Below are 25,053 nucleotides of genomic sequence, written 5' to 3'. Positions count from 1 at the left end.
TTCAGGGCCGATAGAGGGTGGCTCGTCTCCTTTGGGTGGTGATGGGAAATAACTCAGGACTTCAGACCTGCTTCACATGAGCCATGCTTCAGCTTTTGCTTTTGCTTTGTTTGTTTGTTTTTCAGATAGGGTCTTGCACATTTAGCTGGTGCCAGCCTGAGTCAGTGATCTTCCTACCCCTTCTGCCTCCTGAGTACCTAGGACTACAGGTCCTGCTTTTTGAGATAGAATCTTACTAACTTTTGTCCAGGCTGGCCTGGGCAAAAGTGTCCCTGTCCTGTAGGTGATATTACAGGTTTGCACCACTGTGCTTGGCTGCTGGATGACTTTCAATCATTTATTGAAGAGCATGGAGATATGTGTGTATGTGTGTGTGTGCACGCACTTGTGCGCACACGCATATGGGGCTATGTATGGGCATGTAAATATGCTGACTATATTAGAAGCCTAAAAGTCCTTATTACCCTCTTTAGCTGAATTGCGTGCTGCTGCCAGTAGCACGTCTCATTTTACTAGCAAAATGGAATTTCAAAATTAAAAGGGAGTTGTTTTTGTGAGTCCACATTTAGCCACCAGGTAAGGCAAGGTCCCTGTGTCCATCTGCTCTCCCCTGGCTGCTGGACTCTTTCCCTTGTGAAGCATTTTCTTCTTGCCAGTCCCCTCAGCATTTGTGCTTCCACACCACTGGCCCTTTGTCAGGCATTCTCTTCTTGCTAGTCCTCACAGTATTTGTGCTTCCCCACAGCTTGCCCATTGGAAGAGGCGCAGTTTGGCTTTCCTGCATTTAGTGCCATCTCTCGTCTGACTTGGCTGGTGTCCCTCTTTGGTGAGCTTTCTCTTGTGTCTGCCACTTTGGAAGAGCGAAAAGAGGAGCAATATATGAAAATGACTGTGCATCTGGAGACCAAGGACAAATGGTAAGTTGTGAGAGACAGTAATAGGAAGGAGACATTGGGATGTGTCCGTTGTTCACAAGGATGACAATAGAGAAAACCCCAAGGGGCACAGCCAGGTGTTTACTGCAGAGAGCTGGCAGCTTCCAAAGTCTAGGAAGGATCCTCACTTGTGCTGTCTCCATTTGCCAGTGAGTGGGTCGTGGCTTATGGAATTGAAGCATGTTTACTGTGGTTTTGTTTGTGTACTTACTTTAGAGATGGGGTTCTCACTGTTTTCCCAGGAAGGTCCCGAACTGTTTGGCTCAGGTAATCCTCTTGCCTCACCCTCCCAAGTAGTTTGACTCTAGGCCTGCACCCCTGCTCCCAGCTCCTTTCTTGTAGCTTTATTGATGTGGAAATGGATGTGTAAGAAACATCTTAAAATTCTTCAGTGCCTCAAATTTGAAGGACTTGAGAAATTTTCTGAGATAACTCAGAGTATTTATATTACCTCAGGTTCTATCCACTGTCTTTCAGCTGTCTTCTTAGCCTGTGACTGGCTTGTGACTGTGCCTTGGAGGAATGCTTTGGCATGTGTCCAGTTATTTTCTCTCTTCCTTCCCCCTTATCTGATTCTGTAAGCTAGAATGAGACACTTCAGCTCCAAGAAGGAAACGGCACACATTTGGAGCTACTGATAATTGTTGTCGTAGGACAGAATTCCTCAAGTTACCTTCAGACAGTGTAGTTGAGTGAATGAGAACACAAAGTAATCGTGAAAATGGCCCACAGAATACCTAGAAAAGTAGCGGTCAACCATCCGACCCTTGTTGTACAAATGCAGTCTAAGGCGATGCTTTGTGGCTAGCATGGCTTGACCATTCACGAGCGTTTGCAAACTCAGTCTTTATACCAGCCTAGTGAGGTGGGCATCCAAAAGTCTTCCCAAGGACGCTGTTAGACCTTTCCTTGTCTGGAACAAATGACAGAGAGAAATTGATTTCAGGAGGAAAGGTGTGTTTTGGCTCCCCTTCAGGCCTTTCAGCGCAGGCACAGTTGTGATGAGCTGGTGGTGAGGCTGACATCATGAAATCAAGAGTGAGCAGTGGCAGAGGCTGCTCACCTCCTGCGGCCAAAGCAGGCTGCACAGTCCATGAAGGGGCAGGGTCAGACACACACCCAGTGATCTCCTTGCACTAGACCCTAACTCATAGGTTTTCAGCACCTCCCCAAATAGACCCACAACAAAGGAGCGAGCCTTCAACTTGGGACACTATGCAGCCATTTTCTCTTCAACCACTAACTGATACAGGGCTCTGAAGTCCCTAGGCCAGTTGCTTTTTGCAGCACTCAAGCTGTGTGAATTCTCCCTAACAGTGCTGGAAGCACACTGAACCAAGTTTAGACTTCGGGAGTTACTGTCTGTACTTCCTCACAGTGCTCACTTAGCATTGAGGGGAAGGGTCACCGGCCCCACATCCCAGAGGGAGTTAGGACATTTCAGTGCTGCTTACTCCCAAACTCTAGTCCCTCCTAACTTACTGGCAGTTTTTCAATTGTTTTTATGGCTATGCATTCAGATATTGCTTAAGCCAAACTCATGCAGCTATCCAGTATATAAGCAGTGACTAAATCGACTGCATCCGGGTCCTCAAGGTGCTGTGGAAGGAGATCACAGGCCTGTGCCCTGCCTGGTTCCTCAGGACTGGCTAGAAAATTGCCACCTCGGCAGCACTACAGACAGGGGCTGACACTGGGTAGAGGATGTGGCCAGGCAGCTTCCTGCAAAGGGGACAAGCACTGTCAGTGCTCTGGTTGGTGAATATTTGATTTGTCACTATTGATGAGGGATGAAAAAGAGGAAGCCCTAGGGAGCCCACGTCTGGCTTTGTTGGACCATGTGGAATCACTTGCTGTACACACTCAGAATATGAATGGACCAGGCCTCTCCTTTAGGTCAGAATTTACCTGGGAAAAGATTCTTCCTTTTGCACAGGCAGACATCACAGCTCTTACCTGAAATCCAGAAAAGAAACAACCAAAAGCAACTCAGAGAAAGGAGGGTCACACTTTGAAGAACTGACATGTATCTGACTTTGATTTTAGGTTTTCAGGAGCTCTGATATGTGCTCCAGTGAGAATCTGAATAGAATAGAGAGGACTGATTTTGAACCAATAGTTTGCATTTTCCTGCATGGGAGGTGATGGTGAGAGAGTCATTGAGATTGTGATGAGAAGAACACTAAGGATCCTTCCTCATGAAATGTTCACACTTTAAACACACATGATTGCAAGTGGTACTTGGATGGCCTGTCTTCCATACATGAACACTCTGGAAGGAACAATAAAACTCCAGGAAAAAAGTCCTGAGAGGCTCTGGGCTAGGGATTAGTTGTGTACTTCTCGCTACTCAGGAAGCTGGGATCTGAGGACCCCATATGAAGAAGCCACTGCAGGCAGGAGAGTCCATGAGTCTCTTATCTCCAAATAAACACCAAGAGAGCCACAGGGGGAGCTGTGGTTGAAGTGGAAGAGCACTAGCCTAGCTTATAGCAGGCAAGCTCAGGCACGGTGTCTAGGCCCTGAGTTCAAGCCCCAGAACTGCACAAAAGGAAAGGTCTGAATGCCAGACTTGTTTCCACAAAGTCAATGAGTAGATTCTGCTATGCTGGGACCAAAGTAACCAAGAGCAGTTGGCACCAAAGTTGGAAACGCAGTCCCTAATGTCTTGCAAAGAGGTGAACATCTGGATGTCACTGAGCCAACATGTTGAGCCACAGCTGCAAGGAAGTTGGGTGCCCACAGAGGCCCTGGCCCCAGGAGGTTGGCAAGCCTTCCCACCTCTTTCCTGTCATGTGCTTTTTATCATGAGGATTCTCTTGTCTTTTTGCAGTCCACTAACCTGGATTGAGGAGAAGGGGCCTGGCTTCAAACGAAACAGATTTTGAAGCTTCCATTTCAAATGTGGGTCTCTGGAGAATCTGCCAAGCGTAGGAGTCAACCAGAAGATTTTCCTGAAAGATCAAGAGCTGTTTGTCCAGAAGCTCTTAGGCCAGGTGTCTGAGAAGGAACTGTCCACAGAAAGGAAGCACATCCTTCACTGCCTGGCGCTGGCAGAGGCAGTCCAGATGTGCTGCCGCCCAGAGAAGTAGGACAGGAAGCAATGGGCACTGCAGCACCGGATCCCAGTTTGCTGTTCTCAGCTGTTTCCCTTTCCCTCCATTCTTAAGAGGAGCTGAGTTGCCCTCACTCCTTTCCAGTAGCCTGATCCCCGTGTTGGAGAAAGATGATGCCTATGCCTCTACTTGCTGTGGGAGTAACACATGGGGATGGGGTCCTGGAGGTGGAGACACAGAAAGTACTTACCACGGTGAAGCTGAATTGACTGTTCTGTACTACAGCTTCGGTTTTCTCCTCCCTACGGCGCTGTGACGTGGAGTAGGTTATTGGTATATTGGCTTTTGGAAATTAAAAAAGAATAAGTCTACATCATTATAAAAGAATGAGAAAAGGCACACCAAGTACTTTGTCACAGGCATGGATTATACCTGTAGCGCTCACACAGGCGTCACATCCTAGAACAGGCAGGAGGTGTCAACCATATGGCATCAGGATAGGGTACAGCATTAGCGCCTTGGGTGGCTGGACCGGCAGCACAGTCCCAGTGATGGTGGTGCACACCGGGTTAGAGGGTGGCCTTGGGTTTTCCTGAGAAAATGCCTGTACCATGGCTCCAAGTCAGGCTGAATACATAGACTACCTTGATTCTCAATGTGTGAATGGTGGCAGTGAGTACAATTTGCCATCATCAGAGACTTCAGCACTGACTGTGACATCTGGTGCAAGGGAGAATGTAATGCCGAAGGAAAGGCCCCGCCTAGGACTCTAGAGGAAGACGGATGTCAGGGGTCTTCCTCCGGAGCTTCCCACCTCTCACCCATCCTTTCTTAAGCACCCAGACCTTGCAGCAAGCAGAGCTGAATTCAGTATCTCACTACAATGCATGAATGTGAGGAATACACATGATCACCACTGTGTCTCTGTAGATGGGAGTACATCACTATTGTGCCCTGTTTATATCTATGAGGTCCTGTTTGTACATCTCTCCATAGATAGGTGTATTGATCATGGGAGTTTCTCATGGGAAAGTTCCCAAATATAGAAGTCCTTGTCTGTGTCTGCACTTGTGAATTTCTGACACCCATGTGGAGCTCAAGTCTTGCTTTTCCCTTTGTTCTTAGTTTTTATTATAATTTTTTATTTTTTATTTTGCCATTCCTGGGGCTTGGGCTCAGGGCCTGAGCACTGTCCCTGGCTTCTTTTTGCTGAAGGCTAGCACTCTGCCACTTGAGCCACAGCACCTCTTTTAGCCATTTTCTATATATGTGGTGCTGAGGAATTGAACCCAAAACTTCATGTATACGAGGCAAGCACTGTTGCCACTAGGACACACTCCCGGTCCCCCTTTTTTCTGTGGTTCATTGTTGTCTTGCATGACTTTGAGACTCTTGCAAAGATCAACCTAGCCTTGAATTTGGGATCCTCCTGCCTCAGTCTCCCCACTGTGGGAATGAGAGGCCTGCACAACTGGTTTACAGTTTATTCTCTCTCTGGACACAAGGTACAGGAACCTCATCTGTACATGAGTGCAGTGCAAATGGTGACATGAACTCTTGGGATCCGCAATCATAGGATAGACGTAGGGTCCTACTCAGCGTAGGACATCCACACAAACGGATGCTAAGTGGAAGCACTAGGAGGAAGTGGGGTGACTTGGGGACTCCTGTGAAGCAAAAACACTTGTGCCCGGGAAGGCATTTGAACTGCATGAAGTGACTGAGTCTCAACCCAAGTCAGTGTGTCCCCCAAACCATGGACAGAAGACAGTGGGGAGGTGTGTGGAGGTGTGTGTCCTTCTGGTCTTGCTGCTGACCTACCAGAGGGCCCAGACAGCACACAGTGGACCTTTGAGGAGGTCCATTGAGACTGAGGCTCAAAGGGAGGGACTTCCAGTGATGACACCAAATCCAAAGGTGATGTCACAATGGGCAAGGCAGAGCCCACAATTCTATGCGGCTGTGTCAGTTCTGTTGTAGGAAAACTGGGGGCAGCAACATGTTTTCCTGCTGCTGCCCAGTATTTCGCAGATCAAATCCAAATGAAGAATTTGATATAATTCGCCAATGCTGGGTCATCCCTTGTCCCAGTCGTCTGTGCAGAAATCCACCATGCATGCCACAGGTGAATCTAGGGAGCCCGAGGAGAGGAAAGAGGGGTACTCCACTCACCTACTACTCTCTGGCAGCCTCAGACCCCCTGTGTGTTTCCATTTATGTGGGGGCTGTGGATACATGGGTGTGTACGTGTGTGTGTGTGTGTGTGAGTGTGACTGAGCTTACCTATGTGTACATGCAGATCAGATGTATGCCTCAGGCTGTTTTCATTGTATGGCCATGAGCCTTTGCCCAATGTGCTGTTGTTTCCATGTTTCATCTGTTTCTCCTTTCTTCACCCTAGTATGGGCGGATTTTAGCCCCAACCCTTTCAGATCCCTGCAAAGCAGGATATATTCCAGGAGGCAAGTTGGAGAAGTTAGTCGACCATTTGGTGCCTTCCCTGCTCTTTGGCGATGCCTCCTTTATCCCCGTATTTCTGGGGACCTACCGGACTTTTTCAACCCCCCACCAAGTATTGAGCCTACTGTTCAATCGGTATGTACCAGGTCTGACTCGGACGGGCCCAGGGGCTAGGGCTCGGCATGGGCTGTACCAGTGTGAATCCACTTGCATCCTAGGACCTAGCATGCTAAGACCAACATCCAAACTGCCTGAGGCTGGAGCAGTGGGATGGGCCCTCAACATGACTTTCCCACTTTTGGCCTTACACACCAGGGTAGCCAGTACTGTGGGTGTTGCTGGGAGTTGCCCCCTCTCTCATGAAGAGAGGTCAGTTCCTGACCTAACTAAACCACACTGGGAAGCCCAATGGGGACACCGAAGAGACCCTGCACCCATTGAGCTAGGTGGAAGGAAGCTAGTGGGCTCACGGTCTAGTGTGGGGATGCATTTGCAGACTCTTGGCCCCACTCAGTGGAAAGAACAGGGAGATTCTTGTCATCCTGAGCTCCATCCAATGCTCAGAGGGACCACCAGGAAGTGTAGATGTCACCAGCAGACACAGTGCAAGTGACATGTCGTGGTGTCCCCTAGATACGGCTCTTTTGCTGATCGTCATGATGAGGAGGCAGGAGCGCAGGAGCAGCTTCAACAGTGAGTGGGCTTGGGAGAAGATGGAGACCATCTGTCTTCAGGGCGGGTACATTGGAGAGCCGGCCTTGGGGAGGCTTGGGCAAAGGCAAATGGCACCCACTTGACTTGAGATTCCTGGAGGAGGGCTTGATTCCAGGCAGAAATGTGTCCACACAAGGAGCTAGGTTTGTGATCCTCTGTGCCAGAGGAGAGTGGGAGAGGCCTCTGGCACCGGGAAAGCCCAGGCACATTTGCCTGCCCTGGCAAACATCAGGGCTACACAGAAGGGGGAGGCACACCCTGCTTCATTGTGGGCATTCAGTAGGTTTCCTGGGGCTCAGTGAGCGCTCAAGGGTCAGGATGTGTTACTTGTATCAAGAGTCAGACAGAGACAGTTCACACAAGGCTCAAGGACTTCATGAAGCATACTGGAAGTGCCTCAGTGAGGACGTGCAGGGTTCTGGGGGTACCAAGAAACAGGACCACGCAGCCCAGAGTTGACCTTTTGGGAAGGGCACCCAGGGACACATGGAGGTGGGTGTGGGGCTTTGGTGAAGGGGAGAGTGGTGCTCACACCTGTGATCTAAGTCTAGTCTCACCCTCCTGTAGAGGTTGCCTGGAACCCAGCCAGGTCAGCAGGCCTGCCCTGGGTTATGGACATGAGCAGGCTCAGGAGCAAAGCTCCCACCCATGTGCTTGAGGGGATCTGAGAGGAGAGGTCCAGCCTGTGACTCTGCTGTTCCCCCCTCCCACCCTGCAACTAGAGCCTTCTCATTCATCCTGGGTTCCTGGATGAAGGAATACCCAGAAGACTTTCTTCAAGCACAGGATGCGACTTGCTTAAATCAGCTAGTCCAGTACCTACACCACAATATGGCCGGGTCCCTGGAGGAGCTTCAGGCCCGCCGTCTGCTCACCCAGCTGGAGCACATGCATGCCAAGCAGCCTGAGCTGGAGGGTGAGTACATGGGCTGGAGAGGAGACAACCGCTGTGAGATTCTGAGTTCTGTCCACTTGAAGAAAGCTCAGGCCTACCATGGGCCCAGGAGAGAGAGAGAAAGCCAGGGAATCCAGAGGCCTTGAAGGAAGCCTGGCAAGGCTCCCTGGGGTGGAATGGAGGCACTGGTGCTTGTCAGGGAGGCAAGGGTCTTCTGGCATTAGGAAAGACTGAGGGGAAGGCGGTCCTGGAGTGGATCTTTTCTTGCAGCTGTGCCTACATTCCCAATGCTTGCAGACAATGCAAGTGCACAAGAATGGGCACCTGAAGCACTGGCTCCAACACCCAGCATGGAAGCAATCCTCCCATCTCAGTCATATCTAGAACTGAGTACAGCCTCAGAACCCCCCTCAGCTCCAGGACATGCTGTGGAGCTCCAGCATGAGCCACTGGGAGATGGATATTCTGGCTCCCCTGCACCATCTTTGATGGAGCCATCTGCAGGTCAGTCCATGACCCACAGCCTTTCCCCTTCCCCAGCACCAAGTCTGGAGCTTAAACTCCAAGACTCAGCTCCTCTATCTGATTTAGGAGGGGTGACATGCAGCTCTGTGCCTGGGTCACCTAGCCCAGTGGCACCAACAACTTCAGCGCCAGGAATCCAAGCAGCAGGCCATGCAGGAGGAGAGACCATGTCAGTGTTCCCTCCAGAGTTCCAGCCACCTCAGGGCAAGGCTGAACCAATTGCAACATGCACTCCAGCACTGGAAGCATGTGCCGTTCAGCCAGTGGTTCCCCAGGCCATTACATCATATAACACAGGGCCAGAGCTAGAGGACCCAGGCCATGCAGAAGGAGAGGCCATGTCAGTGTCCACTCCAAAGTACCAGCCACCTCAGGGCAAGGCTGAACCAATTGCAACATGCGCTCCAGCACTGGAAGCATGTGCCGTTCAGCCAGAGGCTCCCCAGGCGATTGCATCATATAACACAGGGCCAGAGCTAGAGGACCCAGGCGATGGAAGACTGGACTCTGCTCTGGGTCCTTGTGTGGAGCAAGAGGAGTCTTGCTCGCTTGCTGGAGAGGCCGCCTGCCTTCCTCCTCCTGATGAGGAACCAGAGCCATCTGCACGAGAGCCTCTACCCACCACCCTGGATGTGGCAGCCGTCCCAACTGCACACCTAGACGTGGATGCCACAGATTCAGGAGGTGACTCGGATGCAGCTGGTGCCATGGATGCACAGCAGGACCTGCCAGTGGCTGATGAGACCCATCCTGCTCTGCTCTGTGCTGCAGAGCCAGAGCCCGCTCCACCTCCAGCTCAAGAGGCAGACATGCCTGCTGAAGTAGAGCCAGCTCCCAGGGAGTTCCTGGACCTGGAGGATTTTCAGGTTTCTTCCAGGGAGCCGTCGCAGATTTCCATGAAGGATTTTGAAAATGACCTGACCCGAGCACACGTGCTGGAGTGGCTGCCTGAGCTGAAGGCAGAGCAGTTCTCCCTCATGACAGTGGTGAGGAGCTAGGCAGGTGTGGGCCTGCAGTCTTTCCTTTCCACCTCTACTGCCCAAACACATCATTTCCCTGCCCAGGAGATTTCTCCTCCATATCCCAGCTTGACGGTTGCCAATCCCAGTCAAGCCATCTCCACTTCCACAGGGCCCTTGGGAGCCACAGGGTCCACATGGATCCAAAAGGCTCCAGGATTGACATGGAGGAGCAGGCAGGACCCTAGTCCCATTGGTCTTTCCCCTGGCCTTTGCACCCTTTGCCCACACTAGGGTCCTGATGACTCTAGACATCTCTTGGCACACACACAGGATCAGCCTGAGGTTGGAGCCCAAATGCCAGGGGACTGGAGACAGAAGGGAGGTGCATGGGGAAAGTCAAATCAGGCCCTGCCTGGGGCGTGCAGGCCAAGGCACCTGAGGTTGGCAGAAAGAAATCACCTTAGTAAAAGGGTGACCTCCTTCCTGTGTCCCCATGCTTTCATTAGGTTCACCCACATTCCCGGGGCTCTCAATGATCCAGAAGCAGACCCTGGAGATTCCTGAAACCCTAGACACACTCGTCAGCTTCCTGAGCCCCAGTCCCTAGCTCTGCCTCCCTGCCCAGCCAGGGGCTTTGGGTGCCTCAGGGCAGACTCTCACTGACCACTCACTTCCTCTGTCCAGGAGCTCTTCAAGAAGCTCAAGCCTTACCACTGCCTGCACTACGTACGAGCAGACCCCAACGATGAGAGACAGGAGCGCCTGGCACCCACTGTGCTTGCCATACTGACGCACTGCGACCAAGTGGCCAGCTGTGTCATCACCACCTGTCTGGGGGACCACAGTGTGCAGGCTGCAGAGAGGGCTGAGGTGGTGGAACACTGGATAGAGGTGGCCTTGGTATGCTGCAGCCGGGGCCCAGGCACCCTTCTTCCCTCTCCCACCCATGCCATGAGGCTGCTGCTCACTCACAGCCCCCTGCCTGAGGCCTGAAGCCCTGCCCATGCTCTGCCCTGGCCTGGGCTCTTTGCAACCCTGCTCTGCCATCTCCCCCAAGCACCACACCCTTCAGCCCAGTGACAAGGCCCAGCCCTAGGGCCTAAGCAGGAGCACGGGAGCTAGCTCCACAGCTCACCTCACACATTTCTCATCCCTAGCAGTGCCATCTGCTGAGGAATGTCTGCTCCCTCTTCGCAGTACTCTCTGCTCTGCAGAGCAGCCCTCTCCAAGGCCTGAAGAGGACGTGGAGAGCTGTGTCCAGGTGGGTGTGCCTTTCTCCTGGGCAAATGTTGGTTCCTCAGCCTAGCAGCCCTCCTCTGGGAGCCCCATGGCAATATCCCGCACAGGCACTGCTACTCTGCACAACTCAGACACCTTGGGGCCTGGCCCAGGACTTGCCTGCTAGACTCGGCTTCCTTTTCTGTCACATATGGCACAAGGCCACAGTGGACTTTGTCCTTTGTAGACACTGTAGCCACACCAGTCTGTACAGGGTTCTGCAAACAAAGACACTCTGGAATTTGCAGGGGGGGGGGGTGGCAGTGGGTTCTCCCCCAAGGCATTGCTCCAGACCATGGGCCCTAAGGGCCCCGCAAGAGCCACACCCAAAGTTCCTCTCCCATTAGGATAAAGTCTGTCCTCAAAAAGGAAATCCATTCACACTCCTCCTCTCCCTCCTTCTCCCACCTTTACCTTGTCTCTGCCCATCCTCCAGGGACAGTCTCGCGGTCTTCAAGGAGCTGAAGAGGATGTTCTCCAAGGAGACAATTTACAAGGTGCCGTGAGCCCTGGAATAAGTTTTGTCCAGGGGAGGAAGGGCAAGACTTCTCTCCCCATTGATTCCCTTTCCCAAATTGTAGTGGGAATCATGTATGAATTCTGTATGACTCCTAAGAAACCAGAAGCATCTATTCTATGCTTGGGTATGGGGTATATTGTAAGGGGAGCAAAAGGCCAACCCTGGCAACACAGTGAATGAGTGTAAGAGGAGCCAACTTGGGTGTCTGAAGGTGGAGCAACTGTCAGGATTGGAGATCTCCAGCATCCTGCTGGGATTTCCTATCAACCTTCCTCCTACTGGGTGGCCTATGAAGAGGCTAGCCTCTCTATACCCAGCCAATCATGCCTTGCTCTAATTCTATGTGGGATCCACATCCCAGGACAGAGGCCTTGCCAGGAACATGGGGTTGGGATGGAGGGGTGGGGAGTCCTCGGGACCAGGCAGCCGGAGGGAAATCTTTTTGGGGATCCAAATGTCCACTACCACAGTGTAGACAGGCCTTGGTCGAATCTCTGACCATCCCAAGGAAAGAGTCCTGATGGCTACCAGGAGCCTGAGATACTAGAGACCAGGCTGTGGCTGTCCCAACACATGGCAAGTGGGGACTCTGGAGGGTTGGATGGTGAGAGGATAAGTGTCTTCTAACTGCATGTGAAATCCTGCCAGGGGCGACCATCCAAATATATGGCCATTTGGAAGAAACTCAGGAGAGGCCAGAGGAAACCGAAGGAACTGGTGAGTGTATATGCCTGAGGCCAGACACTTCGAGGAGGAGTGGAGGGGACTCCCACAGCCCAGCCAACCTGTTGGCCCACTCCCTGAATTCCCCATCACACCTGGCCTCCGTCCACTTGGCATGTTGCCAGAGTCAACATGTGGAGCTGCAGCCACCCCAGTGGCAGGTGATGGGCTGGGCTACACAGCTTGCACATCTGTCAAGGGCCAGCCCAGGAATGAAACAGACCCAGAGTGATTCCCACATGCAGGGCTGTGGCCTTGGGTTGGGCTTGAAGGGTGGATCATTGGGGGAATGAGCTTGTGTATCACAAGATCTTCCTGGTGGCTGGCTCCATGGGGATGGGGTAAATGTGGGGAGGCCAGGGAGGAGCCTAAGAGGACCCTTCTGATCTTTCTCCACCCACTGCCACAGGACTATCCCGAGGGCACGGTCCCTCACCTGGGCACCATCCTCACACACCTGGCCTCACTGCAAAAAGACAAGGACTCCAAGAATGTGAGTGAGCAGGGGGCTCAGGGCTGGGAAATCACATTGGGGAATGGAGTGTCTTGCTGACCTTGACCCTTTGACTTCCAGCAAGAGACCCAGTCCTCCCCAGCCCCAGGGTGCCAAGCACCACAGCCATCCCCCCTGCTGATTCCCCAAGCTTCCACACCCCAATGTTGCTGATGACTTGGGGACATTTCTCAGTGGGTGGTAAGGGAGAGTGAGAATGTGACACCAGGTCTTTAAGGTGACAAAGCCTATGGGGTTAGCGTGGCCTTGTCACTGGAAGCCTGGGTGAACGCAATGTCCAGAGACAGTTGAGCAGTCAGATCCCTGTCCTGAGACCCCAGGGACTCCTTGCCCTAGACTGAGAGCAACCCTGGTCCAGGTGTGGACCCATGCTGCCCTCTGCCGGCCTGAATTGGGGGCACAAAGTGACCAGGCTGCCTTCAATGTGGAAGCCCCATTTTCCAAACACATTGGCTCTTTGATTTTCAGGGCACTTGGATATCCATGAAACAAAGACGAGAGGTGAGAAGATGAAGCCTTCCACCACAGGGAGGCAAGCTGTGCAGGCCCCTGAGGTCCTTCCTTGCCTCTGAAGATGGCCACATTTGGTACAGAGGATAGGACATGGGGTCCTGAGGGGGCATCTAGGACAGCTTCCTGGGGGTGGGCACTGCATCCTGGCAGAAAAATGAGGAGAACACTGAGTGTGAGACAGAGAGAGGAGAGTAAGCCCAGGTAAAGACCCCAGGGTAGGCCTACCCTGCTCTGGTCTACGCCCATCACTTTCCTGGCCTTTCTCTCAACCAGGAGTTCAAGGTGATGTCCCTCATCAAGGAACTGCAGGGCACGTGTCAGGAGCTCCATGTGGTTCCTGAGGTGAACTTTGTGTCATGGTTCACCAATCTGAAACGCCTCAGTGAAACTGAATGGTGAGCTGCAGCGGATCCTGGGGGCAGCAAACATGGGGATGTCCAGAACCAACCTTGACAGCCTGTATCCTGAGGCAGCATCGCACTGGGGCCCATGGAAGGCAGGGTGCAGGGGCTCCTGAGTCCCCAGGCTTCCTGGGAGGGAGCCCCAGTGTGGAGCCTGCTATCCTCACAGCCACTTCCTGTCTTAGTGCCAAGCTGTCTATGGAGCTGGAGCCTCCCGTCAGGGCAGGCTTCCTGGACAGGAACCCCAGGTGGAGCCCTCTCATGAGGAAGCCCTCAAGACAGTGAGTGCCTGGGCCCACTGGGCAAGGGAATCACAAGGGTCTGCATGGTGGCATAGCGAACCCGAGAAACTGGCCCCGGCATCCCACCTACTTCCACACAGCCACCTCGTGCTTAGGCTGTGTGTCCTGAGCTCTGCCCAGCTCACTTTCTTCATTGGGCTCACATGGTGGCCCTCAGAGCACTGGGCAGATGGGCTACTTGGAAGGGAGCAGAATAATGAAGGCTACCTCAGGCATGGGGGTGGGAGGGCAGTGGGGTCTGGGGCAGCCATGTGTGCTCAGGGAGTCCCTGGAATTAAGACAGCCTCTCCGTTCAGTCTCCAGGCTCCTACCAGACAGCTCAGCAGAGATGGCAGCTCCCAGTTGAAGACAAGTGACCGGCTCCGCAGTGGGACTAGCAGCGCTCCACCCACCGTGCAGCTGGGTTACTCACCCCGTCCTTGCTGCCACTGCTATCATTTGTACCATTCTGCCCCAAACATCTACAGGTCAAAGATACTTCAAGAATACGATGGAATCTTGCCACTCCTGAGCCCCCAGACCTTCAGGAGAGTTGGCCAGGAGGAGATAACCTAAGCTGCATCTCTTCACCCCAGATGCCTGCATACACTCATTGGTGTAGATTTGAACAGAAGAAAATACCAACTTCCAGTGCATCCTGGCAAACACAGTGTGTGAAGCGCAAAGCCTCAAATGTCATGGTTTACCAATAAAGGAGGGTGGGTGGGTGGGTGGGTGATTTAGATTAAAATGTTGAGTTAAAACACACCTAGTCCATTTAAACCGTTTTTCTATGAGAGCAAGGTTTTGTAGGTTTTAAGTTAATGGTAGAGACTCAAACATATCCAATTCTAAGATGATATCTTCTCAGGCTTCGAGGTCATGTCTTGCAGAGTATGGAAGAACAGGTCCCCCACCCCTTGTGCTCTGTTTCGGCGAGGCTTGTTCTCCACCCAACAAGTAGCTTTGTCTTTAAAAGCTTGGTGCAAGTTGTTTCATGCTGCTGGTCTTGGAGACAGGAGTCTCCTATGCCTTCCCAGGCCTTTCAATAAGGACACCAAAATTCGGTCTCTCAGAACATGGCTTCTCTGATAAGTTATTAAGTTTCAAATTCTCCTTCCTTGGGATTTCATCGAGATAAAATAATTCTTCGAAGATACAATCTACCGCGGCTCACAAAAGCATAACTGGAACGGTCCTATCGAAATATGGATACTGGATCTACGTAACCTAAACTTGATATCTTAATAGAAGCTAGTAGCTGATGATAACTTTCTGAGAACTCTAGAGGTGATGGAGGACATTTTTTGGATTGCAGATGTGTCATGATTGTAATAGGGAGGTCAGATGTGGCCAGCACCATCATTGACTGCGGAGGGGTGTCAGATTGACTCCAGCTCAGATTAGAGCAGAAGCCAACTCTATCTTTGTCGGGACCCCTTTCACCCTCGCGCGTGTTCCGCCCCGTCCTTCTGGGCAGAAAGCTGGAGTGCAGCCCAATGTGCATACCTTGGTGGTGTGTAGTCGCGAGACACCCTTCCTCCCCTCGCACACTTAAAGAACAACTCGGGAGTCAGGCGGGCGTTTTGGGGTAAGCTGGAACTTCCACGGGCTTAACTCAGCGGAGGGGTTTATATAACAGTAATGGAGGCAGGAAAGGGAGGGACCTGGAGTCCCTAGCTCAGATTAGCCTGGCGCTAATCACAGTGATATCATGGAGCTTCCCTCAGAGGCGGAGATCACAGCTCACAGAACCGCCTCCTTGGGCTCCACTCAGCACCATTATGATATCTATGTGCTCCAAGCCAGTTGGGAGGTGGGGCTGGTTTGGGCCACCTTTCCAGTTCCAGAGGGGAGTGGGGGGGGGGGGGCAGTGGGGAAGTTATGAGTGGTTAACAGCCATGAAGCCTCAGGGCAGGAGAAGAGGCAGGCCTCTCCGGAGCGGACTGCCCCTTAAAGGTATAGCCAGAGCCCAACACATCTTCCCTAATATCTCCCTCACCCTATCCAGGGAAGTTCCCCTTAATTATGATAAATTATGTAAATTGACCATCTGAGGCCTGGGAGGTTCAAGGGAACCTGTGCCCTCCCATGAGTGGGCATATCCACCTGATGTCAAATCCATGCGGCAATTCTAACTAGAATGATAGGTTGGTCCAAACATACTATGAGATAGACTGTAACTCTATTGGCCACCTGCGTGCAGCCTAGCATTCTGTAAGTGCTGTATCCTCACCAGTTTAAAAAACCTGTTGAGTTTTTCTTTCCCCATTCTGCCTTATTTACCCAGTGTTTGCTTTGCTTACGTATAACACTTTTCTCGTGCTGGTTATGTGGTTTCTGCCTTGTGCTAACTGCATTCAGGGCTGTAGGTCTTTGGGAAAGGAATCTACCCGCAGTCACCAACTTTCTAATAAAGATTCCCAATTCAACCTTTGAAGATGTGGCTTCTCTGTTTCCCCTGGTTGAATCCCTGTGTAACATAACACTATTAGGAAATATTCTGTATCACCTCAGTGAAACAAACAGTGTAGAGCCTTCTGACCTAAAAAGTGAAGGCATGGTTGCCCTCATTGACACATGCCAATTATAGGAAGAGGAGTTCTAATCATTGTTCTAAACAGTTTCAAGAGGGAGCAGGGGGCTTGGGAATGTGGCTTAGTGATAGAGTGCTCGCCTAGCATGCATGAAGCCCTGGATTCAATTCCTCAGCACAATATACACAGAAAAAGCCAGAAGTGGCACTGTGGCTCAAGCGATAGAGGGCTAGCCTTGAGTAAAAAGAAGCCAGGGACAGTGCTTAGGTCCTGAGTCCAAGCCCCAGCACTGACCAAAACAACAATAATAAAATCAGGAATTAAATTTAAAAAAAAAGAAAGCCGGAGCAAGAATTGTTAAGTCCGTAAACAAAGGAATGAGTCTGATAAGATGCAAAAGTTAAGTAGAGCTTTATTTTGCACCAAGCATCAAGAAAGAACTGACGGGCCAGGACTACTCCTGAACAGGAGCACCCTGACTCAATCTTAAAGGCTAACTTTATAGGGAAAAACCACAAACCACAGGGCTATGCCTGACCTTTGATCACAATCATACTAGGAGAACTTCACCATGGCACTGTTGCTGTTACCTAGTTGATCGTTAATTATTTTTTAAATCACCTATTGTGACTTTGCTGCCAGGAGCCAGCCCAGGTGTCTGGAAATGATTGCCGCTCCCTTTTGGGGCAGTTCCGCACTCTTGATGTTCTGGTTTGTGCTCAATTCGAGCAAAACTACATCAGCCAGGGTGACTCTGAGTTCATTCTAGGTTGGGGTCAAAATGGAGTCAGCTGGGCTTTTAGACTGGCCCCTTCAGAGCCATTCCCAATTCCTTTGACTTCACAAAAGCAGAATTTCTCTGGACAAAACCGCAGTATACCAAACTCCAACCATGACAAGGAAGGAAAGTAGGGCTTGTGGTCCTAGAATCGTGCACAGAACAGTGGCAAAGGGACACCAGCAGGAGATCAAGAGAGGATAACAACATCCCTCAGGTCCTCATCTCTTAACCTGGGAATGCAGTAGTTTCAACATTCCACAGGAATTCATTGAGTACATATTTCCATACCAATGGGATAAAGGAGAACCCCAGAGGGTCATCTCAATGGACAGTGGAGGAAGATTCACACAGTCAGTGCAACTTCCAAACAGGATGAAAACATTCCCTGAAGCAGGAGAGGAAAGAATTTCTCTAACCTGACCTCATTTGTGTTTAAGATTGTGTGAAAGCCAGATCTCCAGTGCCATTTGCCAAGGCTGGCATCAAACTGCAATTCTCTCAATCTCTAGCATCTTAGTGAAGTAAGAGGATGCTGGATCTCCCGGTGCCATCTTGGCCACATGGTGGATAGGGAATAGGGTTTAACTGGTGCTGTCTTCATGGTGAAAGAAGGAGAAGTCCCACCTCCCAGGTGATGGGTGTGGCCCTGCAAACCAGTGCCTTGGAAGACTCTCAGTTTCCTGTGACCCTGCCCTGTGACCTGACCCTATCTTGGGGTCAGACAGCTCAGAAGCCATTAAGCCAGGCCTCCTGTGCTGTGTCCCATCTCCTGGCTCTCCCCCGATCAAAATGGCCTCCCACTTCATCAACCCACTGGGGCTGATCAGGGCTGTTGGCATTGTTTTTTTGCTCTTTCTTCTGCTGTCATGGCTCAGTTTTTTTTAACAATGTTAAGTATATTTATGGGCTGCAGGTCTGTGACAGGAGTCTTCCTGCAGGCAGCAGCTTTTTAATAGACTCCCAATCTGACCTCTCAAAATGTGGCTTCTCTGTATCTTGCCTACTGGACTGACTTTACATTAGCACTCCCTGTACCTGGTCACAGAACACATCCTGCCTCTGTCCTATAAGCTATGGTAGCAAAATAACTCATTTGATTAAGTCCTGCCTGGATCCTCATTGAAGACATTGTTTTGAGTATCTATAGATACAAACTGTCCACATTAGAATGACCTCATAGTATTGAAAGGGAAAATAAATCAAATCACAAGGAAGACAAAGTCTGACCAATCTTCGATTCTGAAAAGAATGGCTTTGTCCTGATAGCATTATAGTCTTCACTGCAATTATTTTTATTAAAACAGTTCCATCAAGACCCTTAGCTACCAATGACTATTCTTTAGTTACAGATATTCAGGCCAAACTTTGTTTTTGATTCAGAGCCCAGGTATAGGAGAAAAGAGTTCCTCAAGTCCACATGTTAGTTTACACATGAGAGGAAATGATTTTGCTTAGGACACTTTTCCCCTCGCAAAATATCCTATGTGAAACTATTAATACAGGATATAAAGCTGCTAGTTTCTGTTTGGAATGGTTTGCTATAGGAGATAAGAAGCAGAATTCCCTTTTTTAGTTTTATCTGTAGAAACTAAAGATTCTGAAGATGTTCACAAATAAAGAAAGGGGGAAACATGTAGCCTTCTGAATTAGGAGTCCATGACCAGGCCAGGATGCCAACACTGCTGTCTTCATCTAGGCACCGGTTGAGCAGCTACTGGGGACCACGGTCTCTACCAAGTCCTTCCTGCCTTCCCTGAACTCTTTCCTACACTGGGGAGGTGGACATTGGTACCCCATCTTGCTGAGGAGAAAGTTGTGCCCCTGCCAGCTCACCCACCATGCCACAAGCTGAAGTGCTTTGGCAAGAAAATACACAGTTGTCAGGCTCAGGAGGCAAGGGTTGCAAAGGCTGAGGGTGCAGGTGCTTATTGTGCAACTCCTCTTTCTCATTCATACTGTGGCTCTGCAGTCTCCGTTTAGCATCCTGAAGCCCTGAGAAGCTCACCTCCACTATATATCCTTGTTCCCTCATTATAAGTATGAGTGAATCATTACAAGTTAGATGCATGTACGATGAACCATATTAAAGCAATGAAAACTGAAGCATCTAGTTAAACTTTTTGTTTTCTTTTTGTGGGTATGTATGCTGGTCCTGGAACTTGAACTCGGGGCCTAAGCACTGTCTCTTAGCTTTTTTGCTCAAAGCTAGCACTCTAGCACTTGAAACACGGCTCGACTCTCAGCTTTTCTGGTGGCTAATTGGAGATGTCTCACCTTATCCTGCCCAGGCTGGCTGGACACCAAGGTTCTCAGAACTTGGCCTTCTGAGATGCTAGGGTTACAGTTGTGAACCACTGGCACCAGGCTGAAGCTAAATTTGAATAGCCACTGCATGATATTCCTGCATAGTCTGGTTAATGCTTTGCCTACGTAAAATTTTCCAAAGGTACTGTGTTTTGACTACATAAGCCTGGCTTTCTTTCAATTAGAGAAGGAAACAGGTGGGGAAGTGATATGAGAATCACCCCAATTGTCACCAGGCTGCCATATGGCACTTTTTTTTTTTTTTTTTTTTTTGCCAGTCCTGGGCCTTGGTCTCAGGGCCTGAGCACTGTCCCTGGCTTCTTCCAGCTCAAGGCTAGCACTCTGCCACTTGAGCCACAGCGCCGCTTCTGGCCGTTTTCTGTATATGTGGTGCTGGGGAATCGAACCTAGGGCCTCGTGTATCCGAGGCAGGCACTCTTGCCACTAGGCTATATCCCCAGCCCGCCATATGGCACTTTTTGTCCTTGGATGGTTCGCTGATGATTCATGAATTATCTACCAGAACAGTGCTATTCATCTTCATAGACACAAAACTGTCCATTGATTTTGAAAGGCTCCAGTGTTATAATACAAGTATGAAAAACTACGTTGATAAAATACCCAGAGTTTCCACATTGACATTAGCCTGTCTTCCTGTTATTATTACATTTTTTTTTTTTTTTTGGCCAGTTCTGGGCCTTGGACTCAAGGCCTGAGCACTGTCCCTGGCTTCTTCCCGCTCAAGGCTAGCACTCTGCCACTTGAGCCACAGCGCCGCTTCTGGCCGTTTTCTGTATATGTGGTGCTGGGGAATCGAACCTAGGGCCTCGTGTATCCGAGGCAGGCACTCTTGCCACTAGGCTATATCCCCAGCCCCTATTATTACATTTTTGTTTGGTTTGGTTGCCAGTCCTGGGGCTTGAAGTCTGGGCCTGGGAGCTGTCCCTGAGCTCCTTTTTCTCAAGGCTGTCACTCTACCACTTGGGCCACAGCCCTACTTCAGACCTTTCTGTGATTAATTGGAGATAAGAGTCTCATGGGCTTTATTGCCTAGGCTGCCTTTGAACTGTGATCCTCAGATCTCAGCCTTCTGAATAGCTAGGATTACAGGCGTGAGCACCTAGCTGTTATTATTAGTTTTCAGACAAGTTTTACTATATAGCTAAAGCTGTCCGCAAAAAGATTTTCCTGCCTAGGCCTCTTAAGTACTGAGAGTCTTACAGGAAAAGAAAAATGAAACAGTGTAATATACATCATCTGGTTTCTAAGGATTTGCATAGAGACCCCTAACTTTTTATTATTATTATTATTATTATTATTATTATTATTTTTTACCAGTTCTGGGCCTTGGACTCAGGGCCTGAGCACTGTCCCTGGCTTCTTTTTGCTCAAGGCTAACCCTCTGCCACTTGAGCCACAGCGCCACTTCTGGCCATTTTCTATATATGTGGTGCTGGGGAATTGAACCCAGGACTTCATGTATATGAGGCAAGCACTCTTGCCACTAGGCCATATTCCCAGCCCGAGACCCCTAATCTTATTCTCCTGTTTTTGTTGTTGTTGTTTTTGCCATCAGTAGTCTTACTGTTTAAAGTTCTTGTGCTTCTCTGGCAGTATCTTCTGGTATTAAATTATATCTTCAAAGCTTACTGAATTCAACCACAGCTTCCCAGGATACATTACATCAGCTCCAGCTAAGAAAATGCCTTACAGGTTCTGTTTCCCACCTGTGGTCATCACTAGGAAAGACTATGACCATAGCTGTGCAGAAAGTTTTTAATTTGTAGTAGTCCCATTTGTCCAGTCTTTCCCCTATTTGTTGTGCCCCTGGGACTCTATTCAGGAAGTTCCTTCCTGTGCCTATAAGTTCTAGCGTCTTTCCTATTCTGTCCTTCAGTAGTTTCAAGGATTCAGGTCTGATATTGAGGTCCTTGATCCATTTTGACTTGATCTTGGTGCATGGTGATAGGCTTGGGTCTACTTTGAGTTTTCTGCATATGGCTGCCCAGTTCTCCCAGCACCAGTAGTTGAAGAGGCTATGTTTATTCCATTGTATGTCTTTAGCTCCTTTGTCGAATATCAGTTGGCTGTAAGAGTGCGGTTTTATTTCTGGGTCTTCAATTCTAATCCACTGGTCTTCTGATCTGTTTTTATACCAATACCATGCTGTTATTGTTATGATGGCCTTGTAGTAGAGCTTGAAGTCTGGTATTGTGATACCTCCTGCACTGCTTTTTTTGCTAGGCAACTTTCTTACCCTCTCTGAACCTCAGCCTCTCCATACAGAGGAGATCAGAGGGTTTGTTATGATTTTAATAAGTGTTCCCCAAACACCTATATTAGAACTTAATCGCCAATGTCATAGCATTAAGAGATAAGGCAGAGCTCTCCCAGCTAGGACTAGACTCCTTATTGAGGGTTTAAAGAGTCAGTTTACTCCCTTGCAACATATAAGAATGTGGCAGGTCAGCCAGGAACCAGTGACTCACACCTGTAATCCAAGCTACTCAAGAAGCTGAGATCTGAGGATCTTGGTTCAAAGCCAGTCTAGGCAGGAAAGTCTGTAAGACACTTATCTCCAATCAACCACAAAAGGCCAGAAGGCGAGCTGTGGCTCAAGCGGTAGAGTGCTATCCTTGAGCACAAAAGCCCCAGCTAAAATACAGTGCCTAGGTACAGAGCTCAAGCCTCAGAACTGCAGGGGTGGGGGTGGGGGGAAGGGAGGAAAGAAGGCAGTGTAGCAAGTCCTCTCTCACTAGATGTGATCTTAGACTTTTCAGCTTCTAGAAATGTGATAAATGTCTATTGTTTATGAATTGTGTAGTCTATAATTCTTCGGTATAGCAGCATAGTTTGTGTATCTGTTTACCAGAATTGCCGTAACAAAGTAGTACAGAGTGGAGACTCTGTGTGTGTATACATACATACATCTATATGTGCATATGTATACATATATGTGTGGATATATATATATATATGGAAAGAGGGAAAGTAGAGATCCCTATATCTATTTAAATTTTAAATTCTGAAACCTGAAAAGTAAGAAAGCAGGATGTTCTCGGGGATAACTTCTTGTGAAACCTCTCTCCAAGTCTTGTGGCTGGCTGTGTTCTTCCAGTGGCCTCACGTGTGTGTCGTCTTTTTCTCTTCTCATAAGGACACTAGTCATACTGGATTAACACCCTCCCACATATGATCTCATGAACCTAATTACATTCTCAGGCACTAGGAGTGAATTGAGAGGAGGACACAGTTCACACCATGACCACACCTATTCTGCCGGGTGGCTGGAAAGACAGGAAAATAAAATGGCTCTTAGTAGGCATCTTAAAAATGACAGACAGGTGCTATCATTCTCCCATGAGAATATTTGTACATTGTGTAGGGACATCTAAAAGTATTAAAGAAAGCTAGATTGCTTTCTGCAAACCAAAGATTTCCCAACCTTCACAGTATTGACAATGAGAGCTGAGAAACTCGGTATTGTAGGGACCATCCTGTGCATTGTAAGATAAACAGGAACATCCCTGATCTCAGCCAATGAGGCATAAAAGCACCCCCACCAAATGACACCAAAGATGGTTCCAGACATTGCCAGTGTCTCCTCAGAGGCCATACCACTGTTGAGAGCCACCGTCTGTGTGCCCTCATATGGAAACATGGTGAAGGGGGAAAGGAAAATGAAAATCTAACACCAAGAATATTTTGCAGGACAAAGAATATTTTTCCAGACCCTTAGTTAAAAAATATATATACCCTTGGAATAAATACTTATATAAATAATTGCTGTAGCTTGAATGCATATGTGCCCTTAAAATTCCTAAGTTGGAGCCTAACCGCCAACACAGTAATATTGAGAAGTGGGCACTTTTGGAAAATAGCTGCATCAGTAGCATTCCACCCTCATGAACAGGCTTGGTGCCCTTTTAGAGGCTGAAAGAGTGCCTGGCTGCTCCACTCTTCCCTTGTTCTGTGTGTCAACTTGGAAGCAGGGAGCAAGGCCTCACCAGACTCGGAATCTGCTGCCGCCTTGAACTTGGACTCCTTTTCCTCCCATAATTCACAAATGACATTCTGTTATTTGTAAATTACCAGGTTCTCAATATTATAGCAGCAGGAATAGACAAAGGAAGTCATGTCTTAGATATCTTTGGTTATGGATACATGTTGTTGAGCAGCTGAGTAGTTGTTCAGGAATTTATATTCATTTAATTAATATTTCTACATCCTTCGCTGGCTGTGTCTAAGTTCATATTTGAGTTGTAAATCCAGGCTGATAGCATAGAGGTGATTGCTATTTACTGCATATTGGCTTAAAGATGCCAGCTCTCTATGTCTTCTCGTTTCATTCCCTTAACCTATTCACATCTACACAGCCATTGTCATTTGCAGTGTATTGTGGTTGTCCTAAATCATGGTCCAACTCACTCGAAATCATAGATATATCCAGAACCACCAATATTCACAAAAGACTCTCACTGATCTTCTCTCCTCCATTCAGGGCCCACACGTGCTTCAATCGATTGGACCTTCCACCTTATCCCTCATACTCCATGTTGTATGAGAAGCTATTAACAGCTGTAGAAGAAACCAGCACGTTTGGACTTGAATAAGGGAATGGAGCCCCATCGGACATAGACCCAGCCAGTGACATCACCGTTTTCCCCTCTCTCCCTGTATCAACTCTCCTTTGATTTTGGTATTCCATGATGTTTTGTTGTGTTTTGTTTTTTTTTTTAATTTTCAAACCAAATCAGGATTGACACAAGCTGTGCATGAAGAACTGCCTTCTTCTAAGAGCTAACCTTCAGACTTATCTCCTCTGTTTCCAATGAACTGCTAGCCTGTATGCAATATTTAAACAACAACAACAAAAACTAAGAGCTGTCTCAAGGTCTGTTCATATCCCCACATACCTCCATTACTAACAATGAAATATGAGTGCAAGTTACGCTGCACCTGAGCAAATGGCAATCCATGTTTACGTCCATTTCTATCATGTAGGGGAAATTTTAAGCCGTAAGCATTCCAAGCTTTTATATACACACATCCTCTGAGCAGAACCACCATTTTATTTTAATAATTTCTAACAACCAACTCCAGACCTAGGAGCTGATCAACTCTTTGTTTTCCTCCCACTCTACTCCCACCCAACCCCATGCATTCAATCCATCGGAAGGACAGCAGGGGCAAGACTGAAATTTTTCTACACTTGCCTCATGATTCCTATGTGGCATCAGTCCTATCAGCGTGGACTAGCCTAGACATATGGTGCAAATATGACACTTCCAACAATTAACAGCAGCAAGCTAAGCACGTCCTGCTGATACAAGGCAGTGCATCCCAAAGGTTGTGGGGACCCGGGGCTGGACTTAAGTTCAGACAAGTCTAGGAGGAGAAGCACCCATCGGGAGCGCTGACCACATCAGAAGCACAAACTTGTGCACATGTCCAAGAAGGAAACCTTTCTTGACTCCTGTAGCCCAAAGGATGAGACTTCAACCCCCATTGTGTTGAATGTGGTCAACAGAGGAAAGGAAAGGACATATTGCATTCATTTGAATATTCAAATTATGTATTGTTTTTGTTTAGTCTAGCTATGGTTTTTCACACACACACACATACAGATAATCTCATGATTTGTATTAAAGCCA

General features: G+C 49.0%; 1 protein-coding gene across 2 annotated transcripts; it reads left to right on the top strand.

The window, feature by feature from the left end:
• Positions 1-751: 751 nt before the first annotated feature.
• On the top strand, positions 752-14,485 carry LOC125346665 (ral guanine nucleotide dissociation stimulator-like). Of its 2 annotated transcripts, XM_048339407.1 has the most exons (15): positions 752-917; positions 6,393-6,586; positions 7,085-7,144; positions 7,888-8,081; positions 8,435-8,564; positions 9,357-9,571; positions 10,232-10,447; positions 10,705-10,808; positions 11,262-11,322; positions 11,994-12,062; positions 12,478-12,561; positions 13,051-13,083; positions 13,369-13,490; positions 13,682-13,777; positions 14,095-14,485. In XM_048339407.1, the coding sequence occupies exons 4-15, from the start codon at positions 8,058-8,060 to the stop codon at positions 14,351-14,353; spliced, it is 1,413 nt and encodes a 470-aa protein (XP_048195364.1). In that variant the 5' UTR covers positions 752-917; positions 6,393-6,586; positions 7,085-7,144; positions 7,888-8,057; the 3' UTR covers positions 14,354-14,485. The 2 variants fall into 2 exon arrangements, 1 of the variants encoding a protein (XP_048195364.1); XR_007209998.1 differs by lacking the exons at positions 6,393-6,586; positions 7,085-7,144; positions 7,888-8,081; ... (9 more) ...; positions 13,682-13,777; positions 14,095-14,485 and adding an exon at positions 3,769-4,156.
• The last annotated feature ends 10,568 nt before the right edge of the window (positions 14,486-25,053 follow it).

This window comes from Perognathus longimembris, chromosome 2, assembly GCF_023159225.1.
Source record: "Perognathus longimembris pacificus isolate PPM17 chromosome 2, ASM2315922v1, whole genome shotgun sequence".
Classification (NCBI taxonomy): domain Eukaryota; kingdom Metazoa; phylum Chordata; class Mammalia; order Rodentia; family Heteromyidae; genus Perognathus; species Perognathus longimembris.
This window is presented reverse-complemented; position numbering and strand designations above follow the sequence as displayed.

Bases quoted from the DNA above. Each gene is read 5' to 3' on its own strand.
- LOC125346665 (XM_048339407.1), top strand. From the start codon at position 8,058: ATGCCAAGCAGCCTGAGCTGGAGG. The intron at 9,572-10,231 runs GTGAGGAGCTAG...TCCTCTGTCCAG, and splicing joins AGTTCTCCCTCATGACAGTG to GAGCTCTTCAAGAAGCTCAA. The intron at 12,562-13,050 runs GTGAGTGAGCAG...TTTGATTTTCAG, and splicing joins AAGACAAGGACTCCAAGAAT to GGCACTTGGATATCCATGAA.